Here is a 27,171-nt window from a genome sequence, read left to right as displayed (position 1 = left end):
CAAGGCAATGAAATGCAATTAAAATTTCTATTTTTTCTTAAAAAAAAAAAAGAGTTCAAGGTTCACTTTATAAAATAATACATGGAAGGATAATGTACACAGCTGACAGCTCATAATTCCATTAAAATCTATATTTGTTTTTCAAAGATAATAATGTTTGTGGGGGTTTCCTTATCTGCATTTCGACAAAACTCACATCGACCGATCCAACTGCAACGAACAACTTTTAAACCGAAACTGAGCCCCACGATTTTTCTCTTGCAAATGGCAGCGAGTAACAAGCACATTGTTTATTACGTACTTATTTGCACTATGCTGTATAGTTTAACAATTGTTTGAAGTGTAAATTCGTCAATGCTTCGCCGACAGACAATGCCGAAAAAACGACAAAAACAGATACGAAATACGACAAAATCCGAAAACGACCGTTATTTGAATAATTTTCACACCACGACTACGGCAACACAAACACACGGAACCTGACGACACTCAAATTGGTCAAAGTCTGGGTACAAAATATGAGCTAAGATTTAATTGGTCGTCTTGGCCGGAATTTGCAATAACCCATTTGAACTTTGCAACTTCAAAAATACTGGATTTACCTCATTGCTATTTGCATTATTGACGCCTTTGCGTTATCAACAGTTAAAACTACAAGCTGCCCGTCGTTTGCCTAAGCACTATTCAATCCCAGGAAGTGATGGGTAAATATTAATTAGCAAAGGGTGAAGTGTTTTTAACAAATGCAAGCCCGGTTGCCGTGTTTGTCTTTTGCGCTTAGCTTTTTTGTTTGAATTTTAGCGGTGGTTCCTTAGCGCCCTCTGTTGTTCGGAAGAAGTAAGACTATCGATACCCTTTTACAATAATCGATGTTACAAATATTAAAAAAAAAAAAATAATGCAAATCAATTTAATATAAAACCGAAACAACAAAAATATGTACTTTTTTTAACTAAAAGAATCATTAAGGCCAATTCAATAATTATGGCGGTCACTTTTCTTACAGTGTTGAAGGTTGTAATTTCAATGTTGGTTAATGAAAATTCTATATTTACAATACAATCGATTATCTATATATCGATATATATTGTCGTTTTTAAAGCGAAAAACATTAAATAAAACGCAATTTGATGGTCACAGAAAACATCACCTGCTCTCGGATATAATGACATGTAAATGGAAAGGGTAAATAAACAAATTATTTGTTTGTAAAAGCCGCGCAAACAAAGAGAGGCTTGAAATCTCTTTGTGTATGCGAGTGCGGGTGCTTGTGTGCGTGTGCAGGTACGTCAGTGTGTGGGTGGGCAGAACAATAACAAGCCCAAAAATGCCAATGGACATGGAATTTAATGGGGCAGGACCAATAGCATTCCAGCTGCGGCGATGAATCACAGGTGAGTTGTGTGGCGACGACCCCAATAAGTTTGACACTTATACCGTTATTTACATAGCAGAAGCAGAAACCGTGCCTTATAAACGAACGAAAAGCAATAACCCCCAAAGATGCCGCTGCTGAGCAAATGCTTTCCTTGCTTTAAATTCAAGCATGAGGAGGTGATTGACAAGCTGGACTATAGCAATACTCCGCTCTCCACCGACTTTCCCGAAGTTTGGCAGCACGAACGGACGCTGGAAGAGCTTTACTTAAGCACCACCAGAGTGGGTACTTCACTGCTTTATTTGTGACCCTTATTTACACATTCTTTCCGCTTATCTTGCAGTTGCAGACACTGCCTCCGCAATTGTTTTATTGCCAGGGATTGAGGGTGCTCCACGTGAACAGCAATAATTTGGAGAGCATTCCCCAGGCCATCGGCAGTCTGCGCCAGCTGCAGCATTTGGACCTCAATCGGAATCGTAAGTCTTTCTTCCCGTTGCCCAGGCAAATTGTCACCTAATTGGTATTTTTTCAGTTATTGTTACTGTGCCCGATGAGATCAAGTCGTGCAAACACTTAACCCACCTGGATCTAAGCTGCAATAGCCTTCAACGTCTTCCCGATGCCATTACCTCGCTTATATCCCTGCAGGAGCTCCTGTTGAACGAAACCTACTTGGAGTTTCTACCGGCCAATTTCGGCCGCCTGGTCAATTTACGCATTCTTGAGCTGCGACTCAACAATCTTATTACGCTGCCCAAGTCCATGGTGCGGTTGGTGAACCTACAGCGTTTGGATATTGGAGGCAATGAATTTACAGAGCTGGTGAGTGTTATTTTTTAAAAAGGTCTTCAAATTCTTATTAATGTTTTTTTTAAAATCCCTCAGCCTGAAGTCGTCGGGGAGCTTAAATCGCTGCGTGAACTCTGGATCGATTTCAATCAGATACGCCGGGTTTCCGCCAACATTGGCAAGCTGCGTGAGTTGCAGCATTTTGAAGCCAATGGCAATCTGCTGGACACGCTACCTAACGAGCTGAGCAACTGGCGCAACGTTGAAGTGCTGTCCATCTGCTCCAACAACCTGGAAGCCTTTCCCTTCAGCGTGGGCATGCTAAAGTCGCTAGTTACGTTCAAGTGTGAGTCCAACGGACTTACCGAACTACCGGACAGTATAAGTTATCTGGAGCAGCTGGAGGAGCTGGTGCTAAGCCACAATAAGCTAATTCGCTTGCCCAGCACAATTGGAATGCTGCGCAGTCTGCGATTCCTCTTTGCCGATGACAATCAGCTTCGTCAATTGCCCGATGAACTGTGTAGCTGCCAGCAGCTAAGCGTGTTGAGCGTGGCCAGCAATCAGTTGTCCGCCCTGCCGCAGAATATAGGAAACCTTGCCAAGCTGAGGGTCCTCAATGTGGTTAACAATTACATAAATGCCTTGCCGGTTTCGATGCTAAACCTGGTGAATCTAACGTCGTTGTGGCTGAGCGACAACCAGTCGCAGCCATTGGTTCCCCTGCAGTATCTGGATGCGAGTACAAAGACGCAGTTAACATGCTTTATGCTGCCTCAGGTGACTTTCAAGATGAACAGCATGCAGGCGCAGCAGCAAGCCCAGGAGCAGTACGAATTCGTGTACGCTAATCAACAGCAGCCTTCGCACGTGAGTCCCTCGAGGAGGATTTGCTTTGCTGAGGAGGCCACCATTCTCAGCAACGCCAAAGCGCAGCCGGCACCCAGCTATCCCAGTTATGTAGCCGCTCCACCGACTCCAACTCCGGAGCAGATAGCTGGATCCGTACGATTGATGCGGTCGCCCACTCCATATCCCAAGGAGCTCCGCCAGATGGCCAAGTACGTGAGGCAGGCCCAGGCTGCGACCACTTCCGCGAATGCCAGCGAGGTGAGGGAAGCCCGCGTGGTGGCCAACGGTGGCCCAGTTCACTGTGATAGCAGCAATGCCAACCAGGATGTTGTGGACCAGGCCACAGCAAGTGCAATATACGGCATCGCTCCAGAGACGACACACATTTACGGAGTCTATCAGCCGCCGCAACAACTGACTCATCCCGCAGCACCGCAAGAGTACTACGGTATGCCTTTGGTGAATTATGAGGCGCAGTACCAACAGCTCTACGTGGAGGCCGGCACACCGTTGCCCACCACGCATTTGAATGGCGACCAGGACTATGAACTGCAGCCGTTGCAGCAGCAGCAACAACCTATGCCGCAACAACAGTTTGCCGGACCTCCACCCCGACTAGAGCCGCCTCCATATCATATAGCTCGCGTATACACGAAGAAAACGCCGGAGGATCTCAACTTGTACGAGTCTATGCGGCAACGCAAGCAGCACCAACACCAGCAGCAGCACCTCCAAGAGCAGCTAGAACAAACCATCTACCAGGACGCTTTGAATAGCAATTTCAAAACTACGGCGATTGGCGCCCAGGAAGTCGAACAATCAGTCGACCAGCTCGACTATCAGAACAATGTTAGCAACCACGTTGATGGGAAACCAGAGGAGGACGATGAGGAGCTGGACGACACAATGTCGCAGCACTCGATGAACTCCACGGCCACCAACAATACTTGCAAGATGAGTGGCAAGAAGTCCACTTGGATCTTTGGGGTTCACAAGAATCCAACCGTCAAGCAAGTTACTCTCAAATGGGAGCACACCATTGGCTTCGATGTAGCCGAAATACTCAATCAGGTAAGTGCTATGATTTGGGAGACTATCTACTTGATTATTGACATAATACTTGTATTTCCAGGTTGGCATCTTTGTCAGCTCTATTACCCCAAATACAAATGCCGCCCGCCTGTTGAACCTGAACGATAAGCTGTTGGAAATCGATGGCTACGACCTGACCAATTCCAATCTGAGCGATGCCAAACGAGTGCTTCTTAACTGCGGCACAGTCATGAACATAATGTTGTCGAGAAAATGATGGACCAGTTCATAGTAACCTAGACCGATTCCCATCACGAGACCGAAGACTTTTTGTGCATTTTTCTAGCCGAAAATTTTCCAATAAGCCTCATAGCCCATACCGGTCATAAATGTTAGTTCTTAACTCCTTCCGCACTGACGGCCAGGACGGTTAAAAGGCCAGTCATAGAAAAATATTACCCATGCTTCTCATAGACGAATCCGACTGCCATTTTCACTCTATCTAGAATGCTAGATGAATTAAATCCATACTCTATAGGAAAATATTAAAACAATACGGCCAAAATTAGTAGTTTTAGCCTTGGAATCAAGTATTCTTTTTATTTTCGAATCAATTGAAGTGCATTTATAATTTTAATGAAGCGATATTAGTTCGATCTTCTAGTTCTGATTTGATTACTCAGTATTTAATTGGTAGCTTATGTACATAGTTAAGTTATTCGTTAAGAAATGCAATATTACGTTGTGTCAATTACGATAAGCACACACACAAACACACGATAATCTGACAAATTACCTACAACTAGCGCCTATTTTACGCCCAGCGTTATTCAAATTTGTTCCCAAAATCATATGTATAGATGAATTACTCGATTAATCGAAAAAAAAAGAAGATATTGGCTGCTTATGTTAGTTGTTATGGTGCAGCAATACAAATTCTATATCTATATACATACATTCATAAATATATATATTTACAAATAAGTATACTCCATATTTATTGCCCCATTAAGTAACATCAATCATTATTTTCAATGGCAAGCTGTTAACAAAAATGAACGAGAACTCACACTATTGGCGTTGTGATCAGTATTATTATTTAGCTGGTTAACACATGGAATCTGTATCTGTTCGAAAGTTGAGCACTTGTATGAATCATAATGTTTATATAGATATATCGAGATACCAACAATGCATTATTCACACACACCCAACACACTCTTACACACAACCATTTACCAATCTAGCTAACTTAAGCAAACGCACACATTTTGCCAATTCAATTTGATTTAAGAGCGTTACAACAAATCACTGAAATACAACTTTCACTTTGTCATTTCGCCATAGTTTTTGATTAAATCGTGTCCATCCCGCCAAGAGAGTGGCCAGTACCCAGTGTCCAGTGGCCAAGAACAAAAAAGCTAGTCAACAGCCTGGCCATTTGATTAATGTCCCCCGGCTGCCTTTGTCGTTATCGACAGGCAATTATCTATGGAAATTAATTGTTGGCGACATTTGTAGTGTGCCAGCCGACTGACACCACCGAAGCACGCAATCCCACCCAGCAGGACCTGCCCACCACGCCGCTCCTCTGCTCTCCTAACTTCTGCAACATCATCAGTGGCGACGGCGTCAGCGAATGTTGTCTGTTGCGGCACTTTTGGCCATATATTTGCATAAAAAAGTGTACATACAACCGGCGGAGGAATGGTTCATAAATTCAACTGGAAAGTAGGCAACGTAGAAAGCGCAACCGAGGACAATGGGGTATAAAGGCGGTATTAATGGAACTTTGTGAGGCGACACGCAAAGTCAGCGAATTCAAGGATGTGGGGAGGTATGGGGTACTTTTTGTTGAAATTCTCATTTAATTTATTGCAACTGCAAAGCGGTTCTGTAAAATACTTAAACTAAGTTCATTAATTATCCAACAAACATAAAGAAAATAATACATTTAATGAAACAATTTAGTAGGTTTAGTTTGAGATTAAATCCGAAACTTTTATAGCATTTTCTGGTAAGTCACGTATACCACTACTGGTCCTCTAATCTAAAAATGATATAAAAAAAGCCATTTTTACTCAGAAAACTCCCACGGTGCTTAAGCTAAGGACGCGCCACTGAGTGAGCGTCAAAAAAGGATGTTTGTGTGCATACATATACATACATATTTATTTTGTACGGCACTAATAATTACACCAACACACTGACACTGGGAGCTGTTCGTGCTGAGAAGGGGAGTTCACGGGTGGCAGGCACCCTTGTCCTTGTCAAATGTTTCGTTATCTCACTGTCTTTGTGTGCGAGTGTGTGTGTGTGTGTGACTGTTTTCTTTTTACACACCAATACACTCACATAAGATACCACCGCCACCGCCACCCACTCCCCCAACCCCTTTGATAACGTCAACATCAACTAAAACTGTAAGCGACTTCAAACGGCGCTTTGCCAGTGACCTTCGCGTGTTGGAACTCTGATGGGACGATGGCATATGTTTTTCTTACCCACCCACCCATCCATCCATCTGGCCTCCCTACTTTCTGTGGGTTGGCAAAAGCAAGGCTTTATGGCCCAAAGTCCTGAGGAACTCGATTTGACATATGATGTGCCCGTTTCGGTGTCGACTCCTTATCCAATCTGGCCCAAATACATTTATCAATATCGCTTCTGGTCGATTGAAATACCACCCGGAGGCGGGAAGTCTTCACGTCTTTCTTTCACTGCCGGTTCATGTGCCGGCCAAGCCATGCCATACCATGCCAAGAAAAGAAATGTACCCCCAAGCCCACCCAATTGGTCATTAGCATTTTCGGCGTGTATTTATGGCCAGAAAATGTTGCGCCATAAACATGACAACAAAACAAAATGCGACAAATTTGCGCCGATTGCCCATGTGGCAAGTTGAGTGTGCTGGCAGCGAAGTCTTATCCCCTTGGGCCATATAATTGTCATCCAGAATAAAATATGTATGCACGAATATTGTTTGGCTTACGCTCAATTGGAGGCTCGAGGCGATGTGGCAGGCTCAAAGGCACGGCACGGCCATGGAAGGCGGGGCAGGGGCAGGGCAATTGCAATGCAAAAACAATTGCATACTTGGCGGGGCAAAAGTTTATTTTTATGCGAGCGACGACAAAGTACTCGGTGGTGTATCGGGAAGTGGGTACAGTGAATAACAAGTTGGAGGGAAACAGTATATCGAAGGAAGAGTCGCGATATTGAAGCGAAAAAAGCGCATTTCAACTTTTAAAACCAAAACAAAGACCACAGGGCGTATGAGTAATATGATAGAATCAAGAATCAAAGCTTATTCTTAAAACCTTATGGTAAATAATTTAAACCTTAATTTAAGCAAATATGTAGGTCTAACTTGCTAATAGTTTTTATAACTTTTTCAATCTTTCGTTAATTTTTATGGTTTTTAGCATAACATCAAGTCATTGGCAACAGTGCGTATGAGTAATATGAATGTTTAGTTCGAGAAGCTACAGATTATACATCCAAACGTGGAAATTTTTAGTTTTGATTAATTTTTGTTTATAAATAATTGTTTACCTGTCTGTATACTAAATATACTTAACAAAACAGAGCTATATAATATATATTAAAGCCGTGATAACAGTGCGTATAATTAAAAAACTCTAAAACCCAAGAACTTGAATATAATAAACCTTTTGAATAGAAAGGACCTATAAAGCCCTATCCATTTCTATAGTCTTCCTTTCTGAAGAGTTACTACTGTACGCATATCCGCACTTACACACACACACACGCACTGCTAGTGGAAACAAATCAACTCTGTTTTGGCGCCATGCGGCGTAGTTGCTCTGCACTTTGCCTTCACTTTGGCAGACCGACCCAAACGACCGCGACTCGGCCAAAAGCAGAGCCATAGCCAAAGCTAAAGACTGAACCAGAGCCAGAGCCAGAGAGCCAACGGGCCAAAAGGCAACCAGCCAGCCAGCAAGCCAGCCAGGCAGTCAGCCAGGCCAACTAGTTTTTCTTCAGTTTCTCCTTTGGCTTTTATTGTGTGTTGTTTAGTATGCCATTGGTGCTAACAACGTGCGGTTCGTTCTTGCGGTTTTGTCGCCGCCCGGCCACTCGGGGAAACGGAATAAATTCTAGCCTAATAGCCGAGCAGGTTCAGAGTGCATTTAAGCTAGATCTGAAGATTACACAAGACGAACTCCAAACCAGAGTTCTTTGAACTCCAAGAATATAGAGCATACTGGAATTACTTTTTTTTTGGGAGGGTTGAGTGGTATACCCTTGGGTGGGTTGCACTTTAAAAGGTGATTACTATAAATATTAATAGGATTTATTGATTGGCTGATTGGGGGGCTAAGGCCTGATCGAGTGGCGGCCCGAGACACATGTCCTTTCTGTCGCCCACCCTTCGATTGGAGAATCTGTCGACAGTGCCCACCATGACGCAGGATCATATACCCGAGGACCAGCGCTACAACAAACAGAACATCGTGGCCCAGTGGTGTGTCCCCATCAACGGCAAGGTACTGTGGCATATGTGGAGTCCTCCATTTTTTACAGAAACCGCAACTTAAATTGATGGAAAATAGCGATAATTGTTCCCCCGTTTTAATTTTTTTTTGCTTAGATGTACCGCATCGAGCTGGAACATGGCACAACCAGTGGGCGGCGCATGATTTGGGTCAATGGACGGGTAAGTTCTCCCCGCTATTCCGTGGCTTTGGGTGGCAGGATGGGCTGGCTAGTGGGTTGGTTGGCTGCCTGGCTGGTTTGGTTTCAAGTATTTGCATTGTGGAAGCGAACTTAATTACGAGGCGAGCCAGTATGTGCACTTTTTAGAGTGAATTACTTTGTGCTCCCCCGCGGGCTTTTATCTTTGTCAAATAATTAAATGTGTATCGTAAAACGGGGTCTTTAGTTAATTATAATTTAATAACTACTTCTGAACTTCGACTGTACTGTACTTTTCGCAGGAGGTACTGCGTCGCGATTGGATGTTCAAGCTGGTGGGCGAGGACACGTTCCATATTGATCAAATCCGCTGCATCATACGGGTGGATCCGGCGCCTGGCTTCAAATACGAGTACTCACTCTACATCGATGGCAAGTCCCACGAGCAGTACACCGAGGAAATGACGCGGCAGTATCGGCTGTGGCTATACACCCAGGACTCGGCCGCCGAAACGGCGCAGGAATACAGGATAATGCTTAAGCTGGATACGTTGAGTCTATATGTGAACGATGAGCTGCGAACTGAGGAGGTACGGGATGCATTCTAATGTTTATAATTTCCAAAAAAAAAAAAAAAGAGAATTTAAAACTTGAAGGGAAAATTATTTTATGACCTTCCTCTGTTTTCCGCAGTCGGCTTTCGTTCATGGCGGCACTGACACCAAGTTCCTGCTGCAGGACACCGAGTTTGTGCTGCAGGCACGCTCAAGTGGCAATAAACACGACGGCATCGTTCACACTCTGCTGGCCAATGGTGTGGCGGTTCCGGAGGCAAAGATTCAGGAGATTATGCAAGAGCCGGTCTCCATTTTACAGGCCAACTGAGGGCACTCAACCGATAGTATAACGTTTTGCATTTGTTGGATTTTATTCTCAGCCCCCTCTCCCTTAACGAAGTTGTTAATAAAAGTTGAACATTTTAAGAAATGGGACTTTTGTTGGTTTGGTGGAAAATGAGAAGAGCATTCGGTTCTTATACAATACTTTATTCGTTTTCCGTTTATATGCATAATTTAAACGCAAGTACTGACTGCGTTTTCAATTTCGTTTTGACATTTTGCTATCATCGGTAATGCTAATGCCAAAAAGTGCGTCCAGTATATAAAATGAGTCGCAAACATCGGTTGAAATACAAATGTGTGTATATATGGTAAATAAAATCATTATATTCTAATTAAACATACTTGTAGAACTTGTAGGTTATCAAACACAACAATAGAACTAATGGATAAACCGGGTTTTCGTCGATTTCGTGTCTATAACTTGGTATAATCGTTAAGTGCAATTTTAAATTGATTTAGTGTTTGTTGCTGAATTGATTGCTTACTATTTTGTTTAATCAAAAACTTGGTTTGATCAATATTCCATTTTGTTTAAGATTGCGTTGTATTTGGAAATATAACAATATTCGCATAATTCTTATTTGCTTTTCATACATTAACAAGTAACATTTTTGTTCAAAATTTCAATTTATTTTTGCTTAGTTTGTCAATTAAAAACACAATATCTTATTTATCTTTTGCAACACAATGATATTACTTTTGATAATCACTAATTTTCATAAATTTCACAATATTTGTATGTGGATTACAAAAAAAACATAATATACAATCTTTTGTTTGGATTTAACGTTTACATTTAATATTTAAGGGTTTTAGTTAAAATTGTACGCCGAGTACACAAAAAGATGCAACCAAAAGATTAGCATTTTGATTTACTTTTTGACCAAAGTTTCCATCACTTAAAAAATTGTAAATATATATATGTATATATATCTCATAAGCTTGAGATGGCCTTGGATGTGCCTCAATAAATTAACAAAAATATATACTATACTCTTGTTGTCGTGTAAGTACAGTGGAATGCATTAAAAAACAATAGTTTCATTAATACTTAACAAAAAAGAAGATATATATTGCCAGTAGACGGATTGTGTTTGCTTTTAAATAAATAATACAAAAAGAAATACAATAAATAAATATGGTTTTGTTCGTATTGTAGAGGAGGTTAGCTGCTCTCTCAGTGTAAAAATTAGAATTTCGGAATTACAATGTGTAGATCAGGGGTGCTCAACGCCTATACACTGAGTGCACTTTTGTTTTTGTAGATGCTCTGTGCTTATGGCTAGTGCGCCCATAAGCACCGTGCATATGGGCTTCGATTACCATGCGAAACAAAAACAATTTTGCTTGTTTCTTCATTACATCTCTATCCGTCGTCACACTTCGCTGAACGCAGTGTATTTTGTTTTTGTTTTTTCCTCGAGCACATGCACTGGAACTTATTCTTCTGTCTGCTTTGGCTTTTGATTTATTTCGTGGGACTAAATAATAATAATCTGGAAGCTCAATTAAAATTATCAACCACTAAAATTAATATAAATATTAAATCTTTTTTAAGCCAAATATAAAAAAAAAAATAAATAAATATTTAAAACTGTTTTTTTTCTCTCAGTGCACAGCTGCGCCCCAACACTAAAGCGCCGCTACATATGTATGTACACGTTTTCTTGTGTCTGTGTTAGTAAACGCACTGCCATAAGACGAATTTGAGCACCCCTGGTGTAGATAGTACTTTGTTTTTGTTAGTTTAACTATTATTCTGTTTACAGTACACAAACATATATATGTCGGATCTTTAAAAACCATGCTTTGCTCTCTAACACTAACACACACACATTTTACATTAGATTTATATATGCTTAGGTATTATAGATTGATTCATTTGAAATATATATATATACTCGACATCCATCTCTCGTATTCTGGCTAGTAAAATTAAGTGTTGAAATGTATGTATTTGTTTAGTGTTTAGCTTTTTAAAAATTATATTCATATATCTGATGCACATATGGTTAGCTTAAAAAGGTTGTCTCGCCCCCCGACTCGCCCGCTCCCTAAGTTTTTCGGTGAAAAGTCTTGCATTGAGTTATGAAATGGTATCTTTAGCTTGCATTCTGCTGCCTAGGTGCTTAAATAGTAAAGTAATCGTTTTGTTATGCCTTTTTTAGTGTAATACTCGCAGCTTGTGACAGATTTCGCTTTTCATAATAAATAGATTTTTTGTGTCAGTTGGTAGAGAGGATTATATCTATATAACTTGTCAAGAATTTATCTTTTTTTTTTTTTAATTTTTAAGTTGCTCTGCTACTTGCTGTTGCTGTGTGGCTCATTGCTGTTGTTGTTTGTATCTAATTCGTTATTTTAATTAGTTCAATGGAAGGCAAAACATGTGCTGCAGTAGACTTTTATTATTATTTACTTGCATTTGATTATTTTGAATATTATTATTACCATTATGATGGAGTTGTGGCTGCTGTTGCTGCTGCTGTTGATGTTGCTGTTGCTGCTGCTGCTGATGTTGTATCTGTTGCTGCTGTTGCTGGGAGTATGATGTTTGGGGAAGGTATTGCTGTTGCTGACGATAATGCTGCTGCTGGCTGAGATTGTTATTGCTATTGACAGATCCTCCAGCCACTGCTGCGCTATTCAAATGCAGGAGACTGAGATCATCAGCCACGGAATCATAATCACTGGAATCCTCGCCATAGAGCTGAAATAAAGTTGAATTAATCATGTGATTCAAGATCATAATAGTTATAGGCACTTACCCGCATATTGTACGGATGTAAGTCGCACATTTCGTGGTGTCAGACGCAATCCTCCAAGGACATCAGCAAGGGGTTCACATACTCAAAGCCCTCGAACTCGGACTGGTCGATGCTATCAATAATGTGACTATAAAGCAAATTAGAGATTATTAGTCATACAATACCATACAGAATAGTCCTTAAGAAAAGTGACAAATGGGATTAGAACTTACTCTTCATCCGGTGTCAACTGTACGGCCTCGCCGGTGAATTCGGGCGGGAAGTTGGCCAGGTCGCGATCTGAGTCTAAACGTGGCTTGAATGGTGGCGTGACCTGTTTGCGCTCAAGCTGCGTGATTTTGGTGGTGCATGGCATGAGGATAGTAGAAAATCATAAACGATTAGGATAAACTCTCGGCCAATTGGCAAACATAAAACAGATTTCGATTTTGTCGTTCATGTCGTTCATGGTGTGGCTTGAGCATGATGGCTATGACGATGATAGAATACATTTTTTTTGGGGGGAAAACGATTTTAGCTTGAAGACAGAAAGTGGGGGGCAATGGAGTGAACACAATTACCTGTCGTTGCTCTGGATCTTTTGTTTTTTTTTTCAAAAGGGGTTTATCATGCAAGGAATCAAAACAACTAACACAACTGGCCATCGATTGGAATTGTTCTTTGTAGTTCTTAAGACTTACGGATCATCGGGCGTTAGTTGTGCGGGTTCTTGGGTAAACTGTACATCAAAGTTGGTTGTCATGTAGGGGTCGCCAGTGTCTAGGCTGGGTATATAAGGCGGTTGCACCTCCTTCTGTGCTATCTTTAACACCGAATGGTGCACGCAATAATAAATAAACAAATGCTTGTTTATATCATTAATATCTCTGATAAGGCAACAAGTTGTAATAGTTATCTGGGACATTCTTAAGCAAACCTGACCTATGAAACCTAGCTAATCCTATAACTATTTCATCATCATCACAAACAAAAGCACCAGGACACACAGACAAAACATGAAGGACATCGCCCTCGGACTCACCAATTCCCAATCCATGTTCTTGAAGAACGGATGGCTGACAATGTCCATGAAGGCGGACTCCCGATGGCAGCCCAAGCGATCAGCGGGGTTCTTGTTGAGGAAACCTTTGAGGACAGAAGCTGCTCGCACACTCAGCGATCGCGGAATACGAATGGTCTTCTCCAGGATGACTTGGAACAAATAGTCCTCAGTGTTCTACAAAGGATTATAATTAATATTTTGTACCATAAAAGGGGTTTCCCTAAAATCTAACCTGATCTGGATTCTCAGAGGCTCCGGCCAAGTCGAAGGGACTGCGACCGGCCAACATCTCGTAGAGCAGGACTCCCAGAGCCCACCAGTCCACGGAGAAGCCATAGTCCTCGCCCCTCAGAATCTCCGGGGCAATGTAGTTGGGTGTGCCACAGAAGGTGGACGTTGTGTCCCCGGATCGGATGCCCTCCTTGCACATTCCGTAATCCGTTAGCTTGATGTGACCCTCGTGGTCGAGCAAAACATTGTCCAGCTTCAGATCTCGATAGATGATGCCCTTCTCGTGGAGGAAGTTGAGCGCCAGACTGATCTCCGCCGCATAGAAGCGGGCGTGCTCCTCGGGCAGCCTTCGCTGCCGTTGCATGTGGTACATCAAGTCGCCACCGCGCACAAACTCGATGACGAAGAAGAGACGCGACGGCGTCTGGAAGCACGAGTGCAGTCCCACCAGGAACGGATGGTTCGAGGCCGTCTCGAACACATGCTTCTCCGTCTGCACCCAGTCGATGTCCTCGTCGTCGGTGACGAGGGCCTTCTTGATTACCTTCATGGCGTAGATGCGACGAGTGCGTCGCAGCTCCACCATCAGCACCTTGGCATAGCTGCCGCGTCCGATCACCCGTATGAGCTCGAAGTCGTTCAGAGAGTACTGGCGCTGGGTGCCCGGCTCGAGCGGATCTTCTGGCGGCGGTGGCGCCACAATGTGCGCATGATCGTGCGTCTCGCAGGCATCGGCTCCGCCGCCCATCGCCTCGTACGGCAACGGGGGCAGGGGCACTGGCATCGGATCGCTTGACTCCTCGGCGCGCTCCTTGACCAGCGGCTCCGGCTGATCCGTGCAGTGTTTCTGCACCAGCTTATGGCACTTCTTGTGCACCAGCAGCTTGCATTGGATGCACTTGAAACCCTGACGGCCCAGGCCCCAGATCCGATCCTGGCAGTAGGCACAGAAAGCACGCTGCGGAGAGGAAGGTGGTATTAGAGTTTGGAGATTTGAAAATAATTCTTTGATGGATGGCTGACTTACTCGATTGAAACGCTTGGCCTGGAAGATGTGTCCATTGACGCGGTATAGCTTGCGCCAGCGTCGAGCACCGCGCCGATAGATGCTGCCTGGAATTTAAATACAAATTTAGTTTATGACTTTAGAGTTATGGTATTTAATATTAGTACATATTCCACTTGATCTGGGCACTACAAACTGATGAAACATCATGTTTCAAAGCTTAGAACTCATCGTTTTCTTTATTTGTGATCTCTTTCATAGAACCTTTAGCTTGGAATTGAAACACTGCTTATAGAACTCAAAGGTTTATATAATTATCAGTTTCATGAATCGAACAGAGCTTCATGAATCAGTATTGAATATTGAATCATCGTGAATGCTTATCATTTGCTAATTGTTTCCATATATACCTCTATAGAAACGTAATAGGCTTGGGTTTTAAATATTGAAAGAGTTCTTAGAGGTTGTTCATGAATACTTACGATCTTCGCCATCGCAGGACAATCCCGGCGCCTGAGGAACATTGGGGAATACTGCAAAAAATAGAAGACAAGTCCACTTGTTAGTTAAACAGTTTAGGAAAGGGTTAAACCTTTAGAGGAATTTAAGGACATGCTTACGGCAGGCTAGCTTGCCCATTGGGTAACTGAGATTCCCTGCCGCGGGTCGCTTATCAACCTAATGGGGGATTTCGCTACCGATTTTTACTTATAAACGGATTCTTGCCCAGCCACATGGAGGGTGTGTGTCGACATGCCAGCACCCACTACTCGACTGAGCCAGGCCGCACGGTGGCAGTCTATATCTCGGTGGCAGACCTTATCTCTGACCCGCCACGCACCATGTACAGAAAATAATAAAGAGTGCGCGCCGGAGAGATACACCAAAAACGGAGTTCGGACTCCAGAGATACCGGAGATGGGTGGAGATATGTATGTCGACTTGGTGAGATTGCGAGCGAGAGCGAGGAGGAGATTTTTCTCATTTCTTCTTTTTTCTTTTCCAAGTAATGTTAATTAAGCCTTTCCGGGAGGGAGACCATCAATTGGCTCCAATTGTTCAGCTATCAGATCTATATATTCATTGGTCTGCTCCTCATCGCTCATCACTCATTCATAATTCAATTAAAGAGTCGGCTACCCAGGAGGTTCTAGGGTTCAATACTTCTCTGTCCCGGCTGCAAGGTTAACATAGTGATACTCAAATATTGCCTCACACGCCTTGCATTGACCTAGAATTTTAGGTCTATGTATCTATCTGGCTTATAAATATTTCCCCCCCGAGAGCGTTTTGCTTATCAAATGCGATAGTTTGCTTATCGAGGCAATTTTGTTTGGACTGCGCTCTTGTTATTGCCTTTATTTTCAGTTTATTCTTTTTGTTTGGCCACAAGTGCCGAGCCCTGGGCTGTGATAAGGCCAACAGAATTTATAGAGTGACTAGGAGCCCGGTTAACCCAGGGGTATGGCTAACAGCGAGTATAAATAGCGTATGCAATATTAGTCATAAAGCCTTAGTGGTCTGAAGGTCGCTTGGAAAGGAAGTGGTAGGGGGAAGTGTAATATTACACATGTTCTAGAGGTATTATTAGATAATTTATAGAGTGGGGTTCTATTACACAAAAGACTAAAGGTCCTTTAAAGGTAAATAACTGATCTAAGCTGATCTGATCTATGTCACTTTCATCATTACCCTTCCCCCGTCTTTGTGGAATACTAACACGAGGGACCCCCGGTCATAAAAGTGGCCGTCTGGGTGCTATATATTTGGGCTGCCTCACAGAAGCCGCTCCAGATGATCATTATGATCTGTGATCTGTGTCTTTATTGCTGAGTGTGGGGTGGTGGATGTGTGTGGTCAGTTCAGAGGTCACCAGAGTCCAGTTAAACCGTTCGACTCAAAGAAACGCTTTTGAAACGCACGGAGCGTCGTCACCGCGCGACTTTCAACTACGAACTGAGACTGGAGACCAGAGACCGGAGACCGGAGACCAGAGAACGGAGACCGTAGACCGTAAACCCTAGACCGCAATGGCATAGAATTGCGGGCAAAAAACAAGACCGAAGAGCAACTGAGAACAAGAATCGAAAAGCACAACAAAAGAACAATAAAATCAAGTGCGAAGCAGAACGGCAAAGTGCCTCAAGTGCCGATTGAATTGTCACCGCCGTCCTCCAATTGGGAGCAAGCCAATCCAAGTGAGAGCGCGTCGAATGGCTTCGTCTCTGGCTCCGTCTCCGTCTCCATCTCCACCGATAAGATCGGGGACTGGCAATTCCATCAAAATTAAGTACACCGCATGCACAAGAAAATCAATAATTTATTGGAAATAATAAATACGGATAAGCGATTATTTATGGCCCACAATGCGGCAGAGTCGTTTAGGAGATTCCCCAGATTTGCAAGCCAATAATATTTATGTCTAAATTGTTTCGAGTTTAAAATTTATAAATATCAAACTTAACTTAAGCTTTAAATTAGAATTTAAGACCCAAAAAGGTACAAAATAATCAATTTTAGTACAAGTTTTAGTAATAATTAACTAACATAAACAGAAACTTTTAAAAACCATAACATTCTTCACTTAAAAATAACATAAAACTTTAATTTTCTTAAAAATAAAAACTTAATAAAATCTTAAATAAATAATTTCAGTCCCAGACTTCCCCCAATGGAGCTCCATTTACCTGTCGCATAGGCCGGCTCTATTTCCTCCTCCGACTGCAGCTGGTGCTGCGACATCTGCTGCTGTTGCTGCGGGGGCGGTGCCACGCCCATTGGCACCGTGGGTATGGGCACGGGAATGGGCAGTCGTTCATAGTGGATGCACTCGTGATGGTACTGCTGATGATGATGGCCGTGTCCATTGTGGATGGTGCCCAGGACACTGCTCCGGCCACCAATGCTGCCGCCGGCAATGCTTCCACCTCCGCCGCATCCGTTGAGGCCACTCCCGGCACTGCCGCTGTGATGGCTGTGGTGGTAGTCCATCAGCATGCCCGGCATGCCCACCGACATGGAGGCACTGCCACCGCCCACCGTTCCCATTCCTCCACCGCCGCCGCCGCCTCCGCTGCTGCCGCCGCCGGAGTCATCAGTCGTTGTGGTATTGGTGTTGTGGCACCGACTCGAGCACCTGCCCAGCGAGCCGCTCCCGGCGCTGTGGTGGCCCAGGCTGCCCATATGCCCCGGATGGCCCATCACGAGCATGCCTCCCATAATCGATCCGCCGCATCCCTGGCTGGAATCCGATCCGGAGTCGTGGCCCTGGCACACGGCCCCCGCCGACCCCGGCCGACTCAGGGTCGAGTGGGGCGGCGTCACCGAGGCCGTGGTCTGCATGTAGTGGTGCGTGTACGGATGCGGATGCGGGACATCGTAGTCCCCGGTATCGATGTGACCGGCGGACATCATCCCGATGCTGCCTGTACTGCCCGTGGCCACGCCCACTCCGCCCTGCAGGCAGCCCAGCGATCCATGGGCACTGCCGTGGTGGCTGTGGCTGTGATGGCTTCCATGGTGGCTGCCGTGGGCGCTGCCACTCCGGCTGTGCAGGGAGACGCCTCTGGTGAGGGTGTTGTTGGCCGATTGGATGGAGCTGACCACCGCTCCGCGGCACATGATGTCCGACAGCTGGTTGGCCTGTATATCGAAGTACTTGGACTGGAGGTGGAGGGGGATAAAGAACCGGGTCAGAATAAAAGGATATACTTGAAGGACTCTAAGGACGAACTCTGCTTAAAGACACTTTGGGGTTACTAACTTCAAGCAGAGTTCTTGGCTGTAAGGATTTAGGATTTTAGAATCCCAATATACCTGTGGACTGTCCAGTTGATCCAGGGATTGTCTCCGGGCCGCGTAGTCCAGGTGAGTCATTAGCTGCTGGGCGGCTGGGCAGTTCTTGTTCGAGTGCAGGTGCTGCTGCGACGACGTAAGCAGCGGCGGGGGCGGCGGCGTTATGGAGCCACACGGCGATCCTGGACACGGACTCGAGCAACGCGACCGACAGGTGGGGCTGTAGCAGAGATTGCCGCTGCCCTGCTGGTTGGCCGACGGAGTACTGGGGCAGGTTTGCGACTGTTGTTGCTGTTGCTGCTGGGATTGTTGCTGCTGCTGTTGGGGCAGGCACGGCTGCTCCTCCTCCTCCTCCTGCTGCACGATGTTGACCGGCAGGGGGGCACACTGGGTCAGTCGGCGCGGCGACCGCCCGCGATCCACTGTCGTGGCGGACCAATAGCCCCAAGCCATTTTTACTTTATTTTCTGAACTTTTGAACTTTGCGCCGCGTCGGGAATCGATTGAGCTTTCGCTTTTGTTGATTTGGTTAAGAGTTTCTTTGTTTTTAGTTTCTTTGCACTTGACTTGGTTCTACGAATGGTTTTCACAAAATTTGCATAAGCCGGCAGAGTCACCGCAACTCGGGCTCAGCAAACGGGAAGCACCGTGGGGCACCGGGAGTGGGCTGGAATATGGGCTTTGTGGTTGAGGGAGGAAGTATTAGGCCTCTGTCTTAAAATCCAACTTGCAAGGCTCTATCAAAGCAAGGGCTTTCCAAGAAACTAGTTTGGTTAAAGACCTAAAACCTCTCTTTAAGTAAACTTCTTAATAATTCCTAGTCTTAATATAACACTTTCTCTTAAATAATAATATAATTAAATTCATAAACTTTTCTAATTTATTTAAAAGGACCTTCTCCTGCTGGCATTGGCCAACTTGCAACACAGAGACTCCATGCCACTGTGTCGCTGCCACCCCAACTTCCACAAATGGAGCGTATAAAAAATTAAATCAGTCACCGGGGGAAAGATGGAGGGAAGGGAGAAAGGGTGGAGCAAAGCGGAACAAGGTCCCAGTTGCAATTACAGTTACATGGCGAAAGCACCGCAGGCACCGTCCCGCCCGCAAAACTATGCAATGCAAAGTTTCAAAGCCAAACGACTATACCCGTCCCGCTACCCCGCCGATCTCTTTTTATAATGATTGATTAAAAAAAAAAACCCTACCACCCCCCCGCACCCACACGCACCCATGTAGATGCGAGGCCATGATGGGCGATGGGCGGCGAATGGCTATGGGCGTGGCCGGTTGCAGACGCCGCAGAAACCACACCTAAAAAAATATAAATTGTGTAATAATGGGCCGAGGCGAGAGAACCGGAGAAGCCGGAGGAGGAAAGCGAGAGAAATGCAGGCGGAACAGCTGACAACTCTGTCACAACGCACACAGGGACAAAAAGCAGCGACAAATGGAGAATCTGGTATAACACACACACACAAACAGATACAGACAGAGGCATAGAGACTTGGCTGCGACAATCACAAACAATTTAACCCAAGTCAAACGAGCGCACAAGTTGCTGCAAATTGTCAAAGGCGTGAAAGGAAGCAGCAGGAGCAGCAGCACTTAGAAAGAGAGAGAGAGAGAGACAAACACCAAAAGAGAGAACCCCCCCACCAGGAGAGAGTGTTGGAAGAGAACGACGCGCGCAGGGAAATTCGCTCAGTCGCCCTTATAAGTATGCAATCCCCCCGTGGCTCATCCTAGCACTCGGCCTCCTTGGCAATTGGAGGCCTCCCCCCCCTATCAACCCAATGCATTCAAGTGTAAATAGAAAATTTTCTTCGAGTGTATTGGTAGGTCACATCGGCGAGCATGCCACCAGGCCATCGTCTCGCATCGAAATCGCTTGTTTAGACAATTGAAATTAAGTACTCCACTTTCATGCATAATTCGCATGATTAACGAGGGTCGAAGTGGGTCGAAAACAAGTAGCAAGAGTGGCGGGAGTGGCAGCTAGCAAAAGGAGGTCCTTGCTTGTGAGGAGGATGAAAGGTCCTTAGGTGGACAGCATCCACTCGACACAAGAGCCTTGTCGTGACAGGGCAAGCAGATCCTTTTGTTTGACACTCATTTTCCCCATTCTCTGGTGTTTTTTTTTTTTTGCTTTTTCTTTACTAGTATCTGCTGATGCAGCAGTCTCCAATGGCGAGGGCACAACCAGGAGGAGCTGATGCATTTCGGAATTAAATTTAGTCGACTCCCTCCTCCATCCTATGGGTGGCTGGGTGGTTGGGAGCCTGCAGCGCTTGCTAAATATAAACACTCCTCCGCCGGCATTGTTTTCCCTGCAATTGGAGCATGAATATTGGTTGCCAGCTTGTTTGTCCAGAATGGAAGGATAGCAACCCAACAACCTACCAGGATCCAAGCATCCTGGCGCCCTCCTCTGCACTAAACTAGATTAAAGCTGATTTAGAATTGATGAAAATGTTAATCAAGTTGCTCTCCTTGTCTTGTTTACCTTTCCAATATTATCTTAGGATCTGGTTCTGGTTCGGTCCCCATTTGAATTGTATATTGTAGACAAATATCCAGGAAATGGGCAAATACCTACCTTAAATTTATAAAAACATTGAAATCCCTTCTTATGAAACCCATTTAAGATGGAATAAGTATATGGATGTTGTTTGCTGCAGTAATCAAAGCATAAGAAGCTTTATGGTCTCTGCATCCTTACATCACAAAGCCATAAAATTTTGATATTTGGCCCGAGACGCCCCCAGGCCCAAAATATTGACCATTTAAGGGGGGGGTCTTGTCTGAAAGTTTGGGATCCAAGAACGATAAACTTAAGCAGCCGATGGCTGGACCTCCACCCGGTCCACGGTTACCCGATACGGGTCGTCGCTGGCCCAGGATCATCAATAGTTAAACATCAATTTGGCTTTCCGAGTGACGTCAAGAGGCGCCACCGTCAGTTCCACCTGCTCCCCGGCCTCCTGACAGTTGTAAAATTTCACGAAAGCGAGAGGAAAAGGATGCGAGGCCAAGGAGCATCAGAAAGCCAGTACACAGAGAGAAAAAGCATTAGAAAAATATTTAAAATTATACTTCTTTTTTATATTTAAAGTATTTGCTCTTAGCTCTATAGATCTCTGATGGAAATTTAAATCGGACGTCATGTGCATATAGAATTCCAGGGCCTACCAACCTTCAACCGCTTACATTTGCCTCATCCTTCGAAACCGCCCACCCTGCCCACTCGGAGAAAGGCCAAAGGAGGGTCGGTCTCTTGTTTGCTGAACTAACAATAATTTCATTAAGCCCAATGGCATCATTAAAATTTGCCAAACAATCATAATGGGCCCAGCCAGCAACTGAAACGAGAACCAAAATCTCCCAGAGGTTCAAAAAAAAAAAAAAAAAGAAAAAGTGAAACACAACCCAAGGGTCTCTGACAGTGGGCAGGAAAAAGAATAAGTGGAAATTTGCTGATTTAACTTTTGCGAAGGAGGCCTCCCACCGCACCACACCGCACCAGGTGTGCCGAGTGAAAGCCTTCGGGCCAAAAAGAAAAGAAAAGAAAACAAGTTTAAATGGCAGGGCGACAGCTTGGCCAACAAAACGCTTTCCAAAAAAAAAAAGAATAAAAGGAAATTGTTTCGCCCTGCAGCATCTCACTAGCACACTGACTCACTTACCAGCCCCAGAAAAATATACATATATGGATATCCATCTAGTATGGATATATATACATATATGAGTGGGTTTTCGGGGAGCAAGTTTTTGGCAACCAGACGGTGGCAGAAGTGCAGGCAGTGCTTGATGAAGTGCAAATGCCTGGGGTCAAGTTTAGGGTGGGGATTCTCCAACACACACACATCAGCTCATTTCACCGCTCGCCAGTCAGTGTGTGCCAGAGTGTGGTTTTGTTTGCCAGTGTCTGGCATCCAGCAGCCATCCAGCGAAAAAAAAAGGAAAAACTATACTCATGGCCACGAAAAAAATTGGAAATCTATAGTGTGGGGCTTGGATGGGATTTCCATTGGGAATACAAGAAATTAAAGGTTTAAATCGGGGCTTTCAAAGGATTTGTATTATTTTAAGCCATTTAAGGATAATCTTTGTTAAAAACTCTATTATAATATTAGGTTTGAACAAATATTGATTTCATTCCCAGGCCAGAATCATCTGATACATCCACTTGAAAAGTTTCCACCTCAATCACTGAAGAGTCACAAATTTATGTTAATCATTCTCGTCCTTAGCCATCCTGCGCCTTCTGCTCCCCCGAGACACAAATTGTATGGCAACTAATCAAGAATGTACGACAACTTCAGCGGACCAGAACCAGAACCAGAACCAGAACAGAACCGTCAAAAAATGTTGCCCGGGGGGCAATTGATTTTTTTTCCGTGAGATTTTCGGGGAACTGCCGAAGGGAAGTCTGGCGAGTCAGTGAGTGAGTGAGTGACTAGCGAAATGTTTATAATTATATGAAATTATGTTGTCGAACACTGCTTATTTTTACATTTTCTTTGCCGTTATTGGATTTGAATTCACACCGTTGGAACGCGTTATTCACCCGTTGGCTACGTGTCGTATACGTATTTTTGTGCAAATCATGTATTAGTATATATATATAATTATATACATTGTGCCAGTATGTGTGCGTGTGTTTGTGTGTGCGACGCGACTGTTTTACTGTTTTTTCGTTTGTCCCGGAGTTCCGTAACGGCACTTCCACACAGGCGAGCGGCCAACGCGCGAGTGAAATACCGATGCAGAGAAGTATGCTAGGGAAATTTCGGTTTTGGCCGAGACCGCGAGAGAGGGTGGGAGTGGAGAGTGAGTGGGTGAACGGAAAAGCTGGAGAGTGTTCAATGTCAGGTGACGCAGACCTCTCTCCTTGACTACGAAGTATCCTTTATGGCCATTGGGAGAGAGCGAATAAAAGCCGCAGACCGGCGCTTTTGGCATTACCATCTGTGCATACTCCTCGCGCTCATACAAAATGGCAATGCCTCGACACTCGGCTCAGCTGTTTTTTGTTACGACTGGGGAAATGCTCTCCATCCTGCGGCCGTGCTCCTCCCTCTCTTTTCGCTTGGCCGTCCCCGCGCTTGGCCTCTCGGGTAACGGCATCTTGTGTATCGACCTTACGGGCTCCAAAAACTTGTTCGGACCTGGACAAAGTTTTCGCTGTGTGAGCGAACAGGGCAGCGTTGCCATATTGCAGGCGCATAAATTATAACGGTAGCTTTCAGAGCCTGGTTTTTTGTTTTGTTTTGTTTACAGGGCCAAGTGGGGTGGCGAGAGGCGGGAAGGAAGGAAGAGCGGGGAGAGTCGAGGCATTGTTGGCCGGAGATGAAGCCGGAAGGTAAGCCAAGAGCATATATACCAAGGATAAAAAACAAAAAAAAAAAAAAAAAGAGAAAACATACACGAGCCAAAACAAGGGCTTGTAAAAATGCACAAAACACACACACACTGTCAGCCATTTACTAATCAACACAACAACAAAAACCGCACACACACACACACATACAGAGAACAACTTTTATGGCTCGAAAGCATATGCAGGAGTGCGTGTAACGGTATACCTTGACAATGCCCCACACACTCACGCATACAGAATGCTTTTAATACATTTTAAGCCGCATTTTTTCACACGTGGCCACATAACAACACAAAAAAGGCAGCAGCAGCAACAACAACTAACACAACATGTTATCCCCATACTCTTTTCTTTCTTTTTCCCTTTCTTTTTTTTCCTCCCATATCCGAGTTACAAATGAAAGAGACGGGTAGCCCAAATGGCCACACAATATCAGGAAGCTTGGTCCCAGCACAAAAACAATGGCGACCGAAAAGGGAAGCGGAAACTGTAACACCTCCCTCCCCACCCCTCGCCGCCATCCCAGCGAACTTTGTTTAGTGCGACTGGCAGTTATCATATCTGCTGGGCCGTTAGTTGCCTGCCCTTTTTTCTGAAACCAGAATGACCACAGGTATGGCATGACCATGGATAATGCAGATAACTTGCAGGACTTGATGCTCTCTCGGAGGTTAAACAAGGAAAAATACAATTTAATAAATTAACAAAAAATACCAAAAAAAACTCTTATTATAAATTACTAAAGGATTTTTTCGAAAAAAAACTTGGTATTCTTTTGGAAAAAACAGAGTATTTCTGGTTGACCCCTAAGCTTCTAACTTGAAATCCCCTCAATTTTTTGGCCGTAATTAAGTGTGAGAAAGGATTTAGTGTTTGTCATTTGGTAAATAAAACCCTTTGTTTTTGCGGCTGGCATAATTAAGCATGAAACTCACATGGGTGAGTTCGCCGAAAACCGCAAAACAAGAAAATTAAAACGCCAAAAAAAGGGCCGCCGATGAGAAAAACTTAAAAGCCCCACGGAGCAAACAATTTAATTATAATGAATTATAAATGAGGCCGGAGAGCCTCAGAACCAACAGAATTTATATGTAAATATGGGGAAAAGTCAACAAAAGAAAAAAATAACCAAAATCCAGGAAAGATGCCTGCTGAAGGCAATTGCCGTAAGACATGAGGCTTCTTCTTTCCTTCTCTCAAACATGTGAACGTGTGTGTGTGTACGAGTTAATTAATATTTTATGTTATTAAGTCGAGTAGATGCCTGGTGCTGCCTTTAGGAAGACACCAACCGGCAGCAGACTCAGACTCAAGTTTATTGAGCTAATAAGACTCGGTGTGCTCTCACATTGTTTAATCAGGCCTGAATGTTTATGGGCCTGGTTAAATATTGGAGCCTCCGACGAGACCTTGCTTACAAGCCAATTTATTTCCTATTGCATATTTTGCGGTCGCAGCACAAAATAAATTGAAAGGTATTTAATCAGAGGAATAAACTTGAATAATTGTGGGAGGATGGTCGGTTTATAGTTGACCATTATGAGAGAAGATACAATTATGTAGAGATAAAGGGAACTTATATTTAAAAGGAACTTATCCATTAAATAATACTAGTACATATATAGTCCTTAAAAGGTAACAATAGCTTCACTTTTTAGCATGGTCCTCCAGTCTTCTTACAGATACACCCATAAAGAACCTTCCCTTAGCTTTGTATACAGTGCGTATGAGTAATTTTCAGCTTCAACTCACCATGGATAACCAATTGGGAATCATAGTTCATTTCATACAGCCTTATGGCTTCATCCAGTTCCATTTTCGTTGATATAGTACAGGGATCATTCTCCTCATCCACCCATTTAATGGTAAAGGGCTAAAATAAAATAAAAATATTATTATAACTAATACGGATTTATTTATAAGTGAGAGAGACTAACCTGATCCAAGGGAAATCGACAAATATTACGAATTTCATAGCAGAGCTCCTCGTACGAGATATTCTTGTTGATGGTGGTGATGATGATCTGGCCATTGTAGGCCGTCTTTACTGTAATACTGTTCGGAGTGTTGGCCATTAGGGAGGCACTGTTCAAGCTGCCGCTGCTGCCTTCGTTCAGAATCTGCGAGGGCATTTTCTGCATTTGCTGGCTTTGGAAAATGATTATTATATTACTTGATAAGACGGAACACAGAGAGACACACGCGGATAGATAAAAGAGACACTGCAAAAGAAAGAAAATAAAATTATAATTTAAAAAATTAAAATAGATAGCTCCAATAGCTCTCTCTCTCTCTCTCTGTCTCTCTATTTCAAAATCCCGCCTTCGTGAAACGTCAACTTTGACATTTCGGCCACCAAACAGAACTGAGTGCATTCCACAGGTAGTTGTTGTTGTTCCTCAAAAATGGAGATAAACACAAAGAGAAGAAAACAAACGGCAATGAATCATGCTAACGCCCTCATACCAAAAAAGAAATTAAAAGCTGGAGAGGTAAAAGAATTGGCACCCTAAAGCAACTGTGAAAATTAGTTTATTTTTACTTATTCGCTTATTACTTGGCATCTTTTCTTCGAGTATCTTTTCTTTCGGCATTTCACTGTTTGAGCGGAATTAACTGTTAAAAGTATCTAGGTGGCAACAACAGTGCTGCAGCTGCAGCAACAAATACCGCCGTGTGCGACAGAGAGAGAGTGCGACAACCTGTTTTTAACTGATTTGCATTTTCTAATTGTGCCGCCGTCGGCGAATGCAAAATTATCCAAAAGCCGCTATCACCATGTAATATATTTAATATAAACAATTTCACCGTATTTGCACACTTACGCCACTGGGTCGGTTTATTTAACCACAAAAATACGAAAGAAACGCCGCACAAAAACACGGAGACAATCAAAAACACAACACGAAACACAGAATTACGGCCAACTAGAAAGTTATAAGCATTTTAATCGAGACCCTGGCTCGCTTGCACACGTTCAATTAATTGTTATGGCTCGCTTTTCATTTGGCTTAAATAAATTAAACCTGTGGAGCCTGTGGGCCTTGTGGATCACAAAAGTCTCAAAAGCATGGACGGTAGTTTCCTTCCAGATATTTTAGCGCCATCTGCTTTGGCCAAATATATATTGGTAACCTTTGGGTATTAACTATAGTTGGCCTCGCAATTATTTTAACAATTTATTCTTCTTAAAGTAACAGGGAAATAGGGTTGTTCAAGCGGAAGTGTGACCAGCTACTGGGGCATCAAAGTGGGCATATAATATTTTGTAGTATTTTTTCGAGAAAAAGGTGAAAATTTAAAAGCAGTATACTTTGAGCGGGAAAAGGGA

General features: G+C 43.8%; 3 protein-coding genes across 11 annotated transcripts; 2 read left to right on the top strand and 1 right to left on the bottom strand.

Annotated features, from left to right (window-relative positions):
• The first annotated feature begins 1,063 nt into the window (after positions 1–1,063).
• Lap1 (leucine rich repeat containing protein 7 lap1) lies at positions 1,064–5,390 on the top strand. 2 transcript variants are annotated; one of them, XM_017252700.3, is made up of 6 exons: positions 1,064–1,394; positions 1,455–1,659; positions 1,722–1,857; positions 1,914–2,203; positions 2,267–4,093; positions 4,155–5,390. In XM_017252700.3, exons 2-6 carry the CDS (start codon positions 1,504–1,506, stop codon positions 4,329–4,331), a joined length of 2,586 nt encoding a protein of 861 aa, XP_017108189.2. In that variant the 5' UTR covers positions 1,064–1,394; positions 1,455–1,503; the 3' UTR covers positions 4,332–5,390. The 2 variants fall into 2 exon arrangements, with proteins under 2 accessions (XP_017108189.2, XP_017108188.2); XM_017252699.3 differs by having other exon boundaries at positions 1,452–1,659.
• Positions 5,391–7,761: 2,371 nt separating this feature from the next.
• On the top strand, positions 7,762–9,689 carry LOC108133035 (fas apoptotic inhibitory molecule 1). Of its 2 annotated transcripts, XM_017252701.3 has the most exons (4): positions 7,763–8,565; positions 8,670–8,735; positions 9,016–9,303; positions 9,407–9,689. In XM_017252701.3, the coding sequence occupies exons 1-4, from the start codon at positions 8,428–8,430 to the stop codon at positions 9,596–9,598; spliced, it is 684 nt and encodes a 227-aa protein (XP_017108190.1). In that variant the 5' UTR covers positions 7,763–8,427; the 3' UTR covers positions 9,599–9,689. The 2 variants fall into 2 exon arrangements, with proteins under 2 accessions (XP_070134255.1, XP_017108190.1); XM_070278154.1 differs by lacking the exon at positions 8,670–8,735 and having other exon boundaries at positions 7,762–8,346.
• Positions 9,690–9,743: 54 nt separating this feature from the next.
• aPKC (protein kinase C iota type) lies at positions 9,744–27,065 on the bottom strand. Of its 7 annotated transcripts, none has more exons than XM_017252693.3 (11): positions 26,666–27,065; positions 25,778–26,062; positions 25,593–25,713; positions 15,145–15,195; positions 14,684–14,769; positions 13,658–14,614; positions 13,405–13,599; positions 12,596–12,711; positions 12,384–12,510; positions 12,067–12,325; positions 9,744–12,007 (listed from the first exon to the last, which is right to left on the bottom strand). In XM_017252693.3, the coding sequence occupies exons 2-9, from the start codon at positions 25,979–25,981 to the stop codon at positions 12,423–12,425; spliced, it is 1,818 nt and encodes a 605-aa protein (XP_017108182.1). In that variant the 5' UTR covers positions 25,982–26,062; positions 26,666–27,065; the 3' UTR covers positions 9,744–12,007; positions 12,067–12,325; positions 12,384–12,422. The 7 variants fall into 7 exon arrangements, with proteins under 7 accessions (XP_017108182.1, XP_017108183.1, XP_017108184.1 ...); XM_017252694.3 differs by having other exon boundaries at positions 26,976–27,064; XM_017252695.3 differs by having other exon boundaries at positions 25,778–25,988; positions 26,976–27,060.
• Positions 27,066–27,171: the final 106 nt, after the last annotated feature.

This window comes from Drosophila bipectinata, chromosome 2R (assembly GCF_030179905.1).
Source record: "Drosophila bipectinata strain 14024-0381.07 chromosome 2R, DbipHiC1v2, whole genome shotgun sequence".
NCBI lineage: Eukaryota > Metazoa > Arthropoda > Insecta > Diptera > Drosophilidae > Drosophila > Drosophila bipectinata.
Note: the sequence above shows the minus strand (reverse complement) of the source record. Positions and strands in the feature narration are given on the sequence as shown.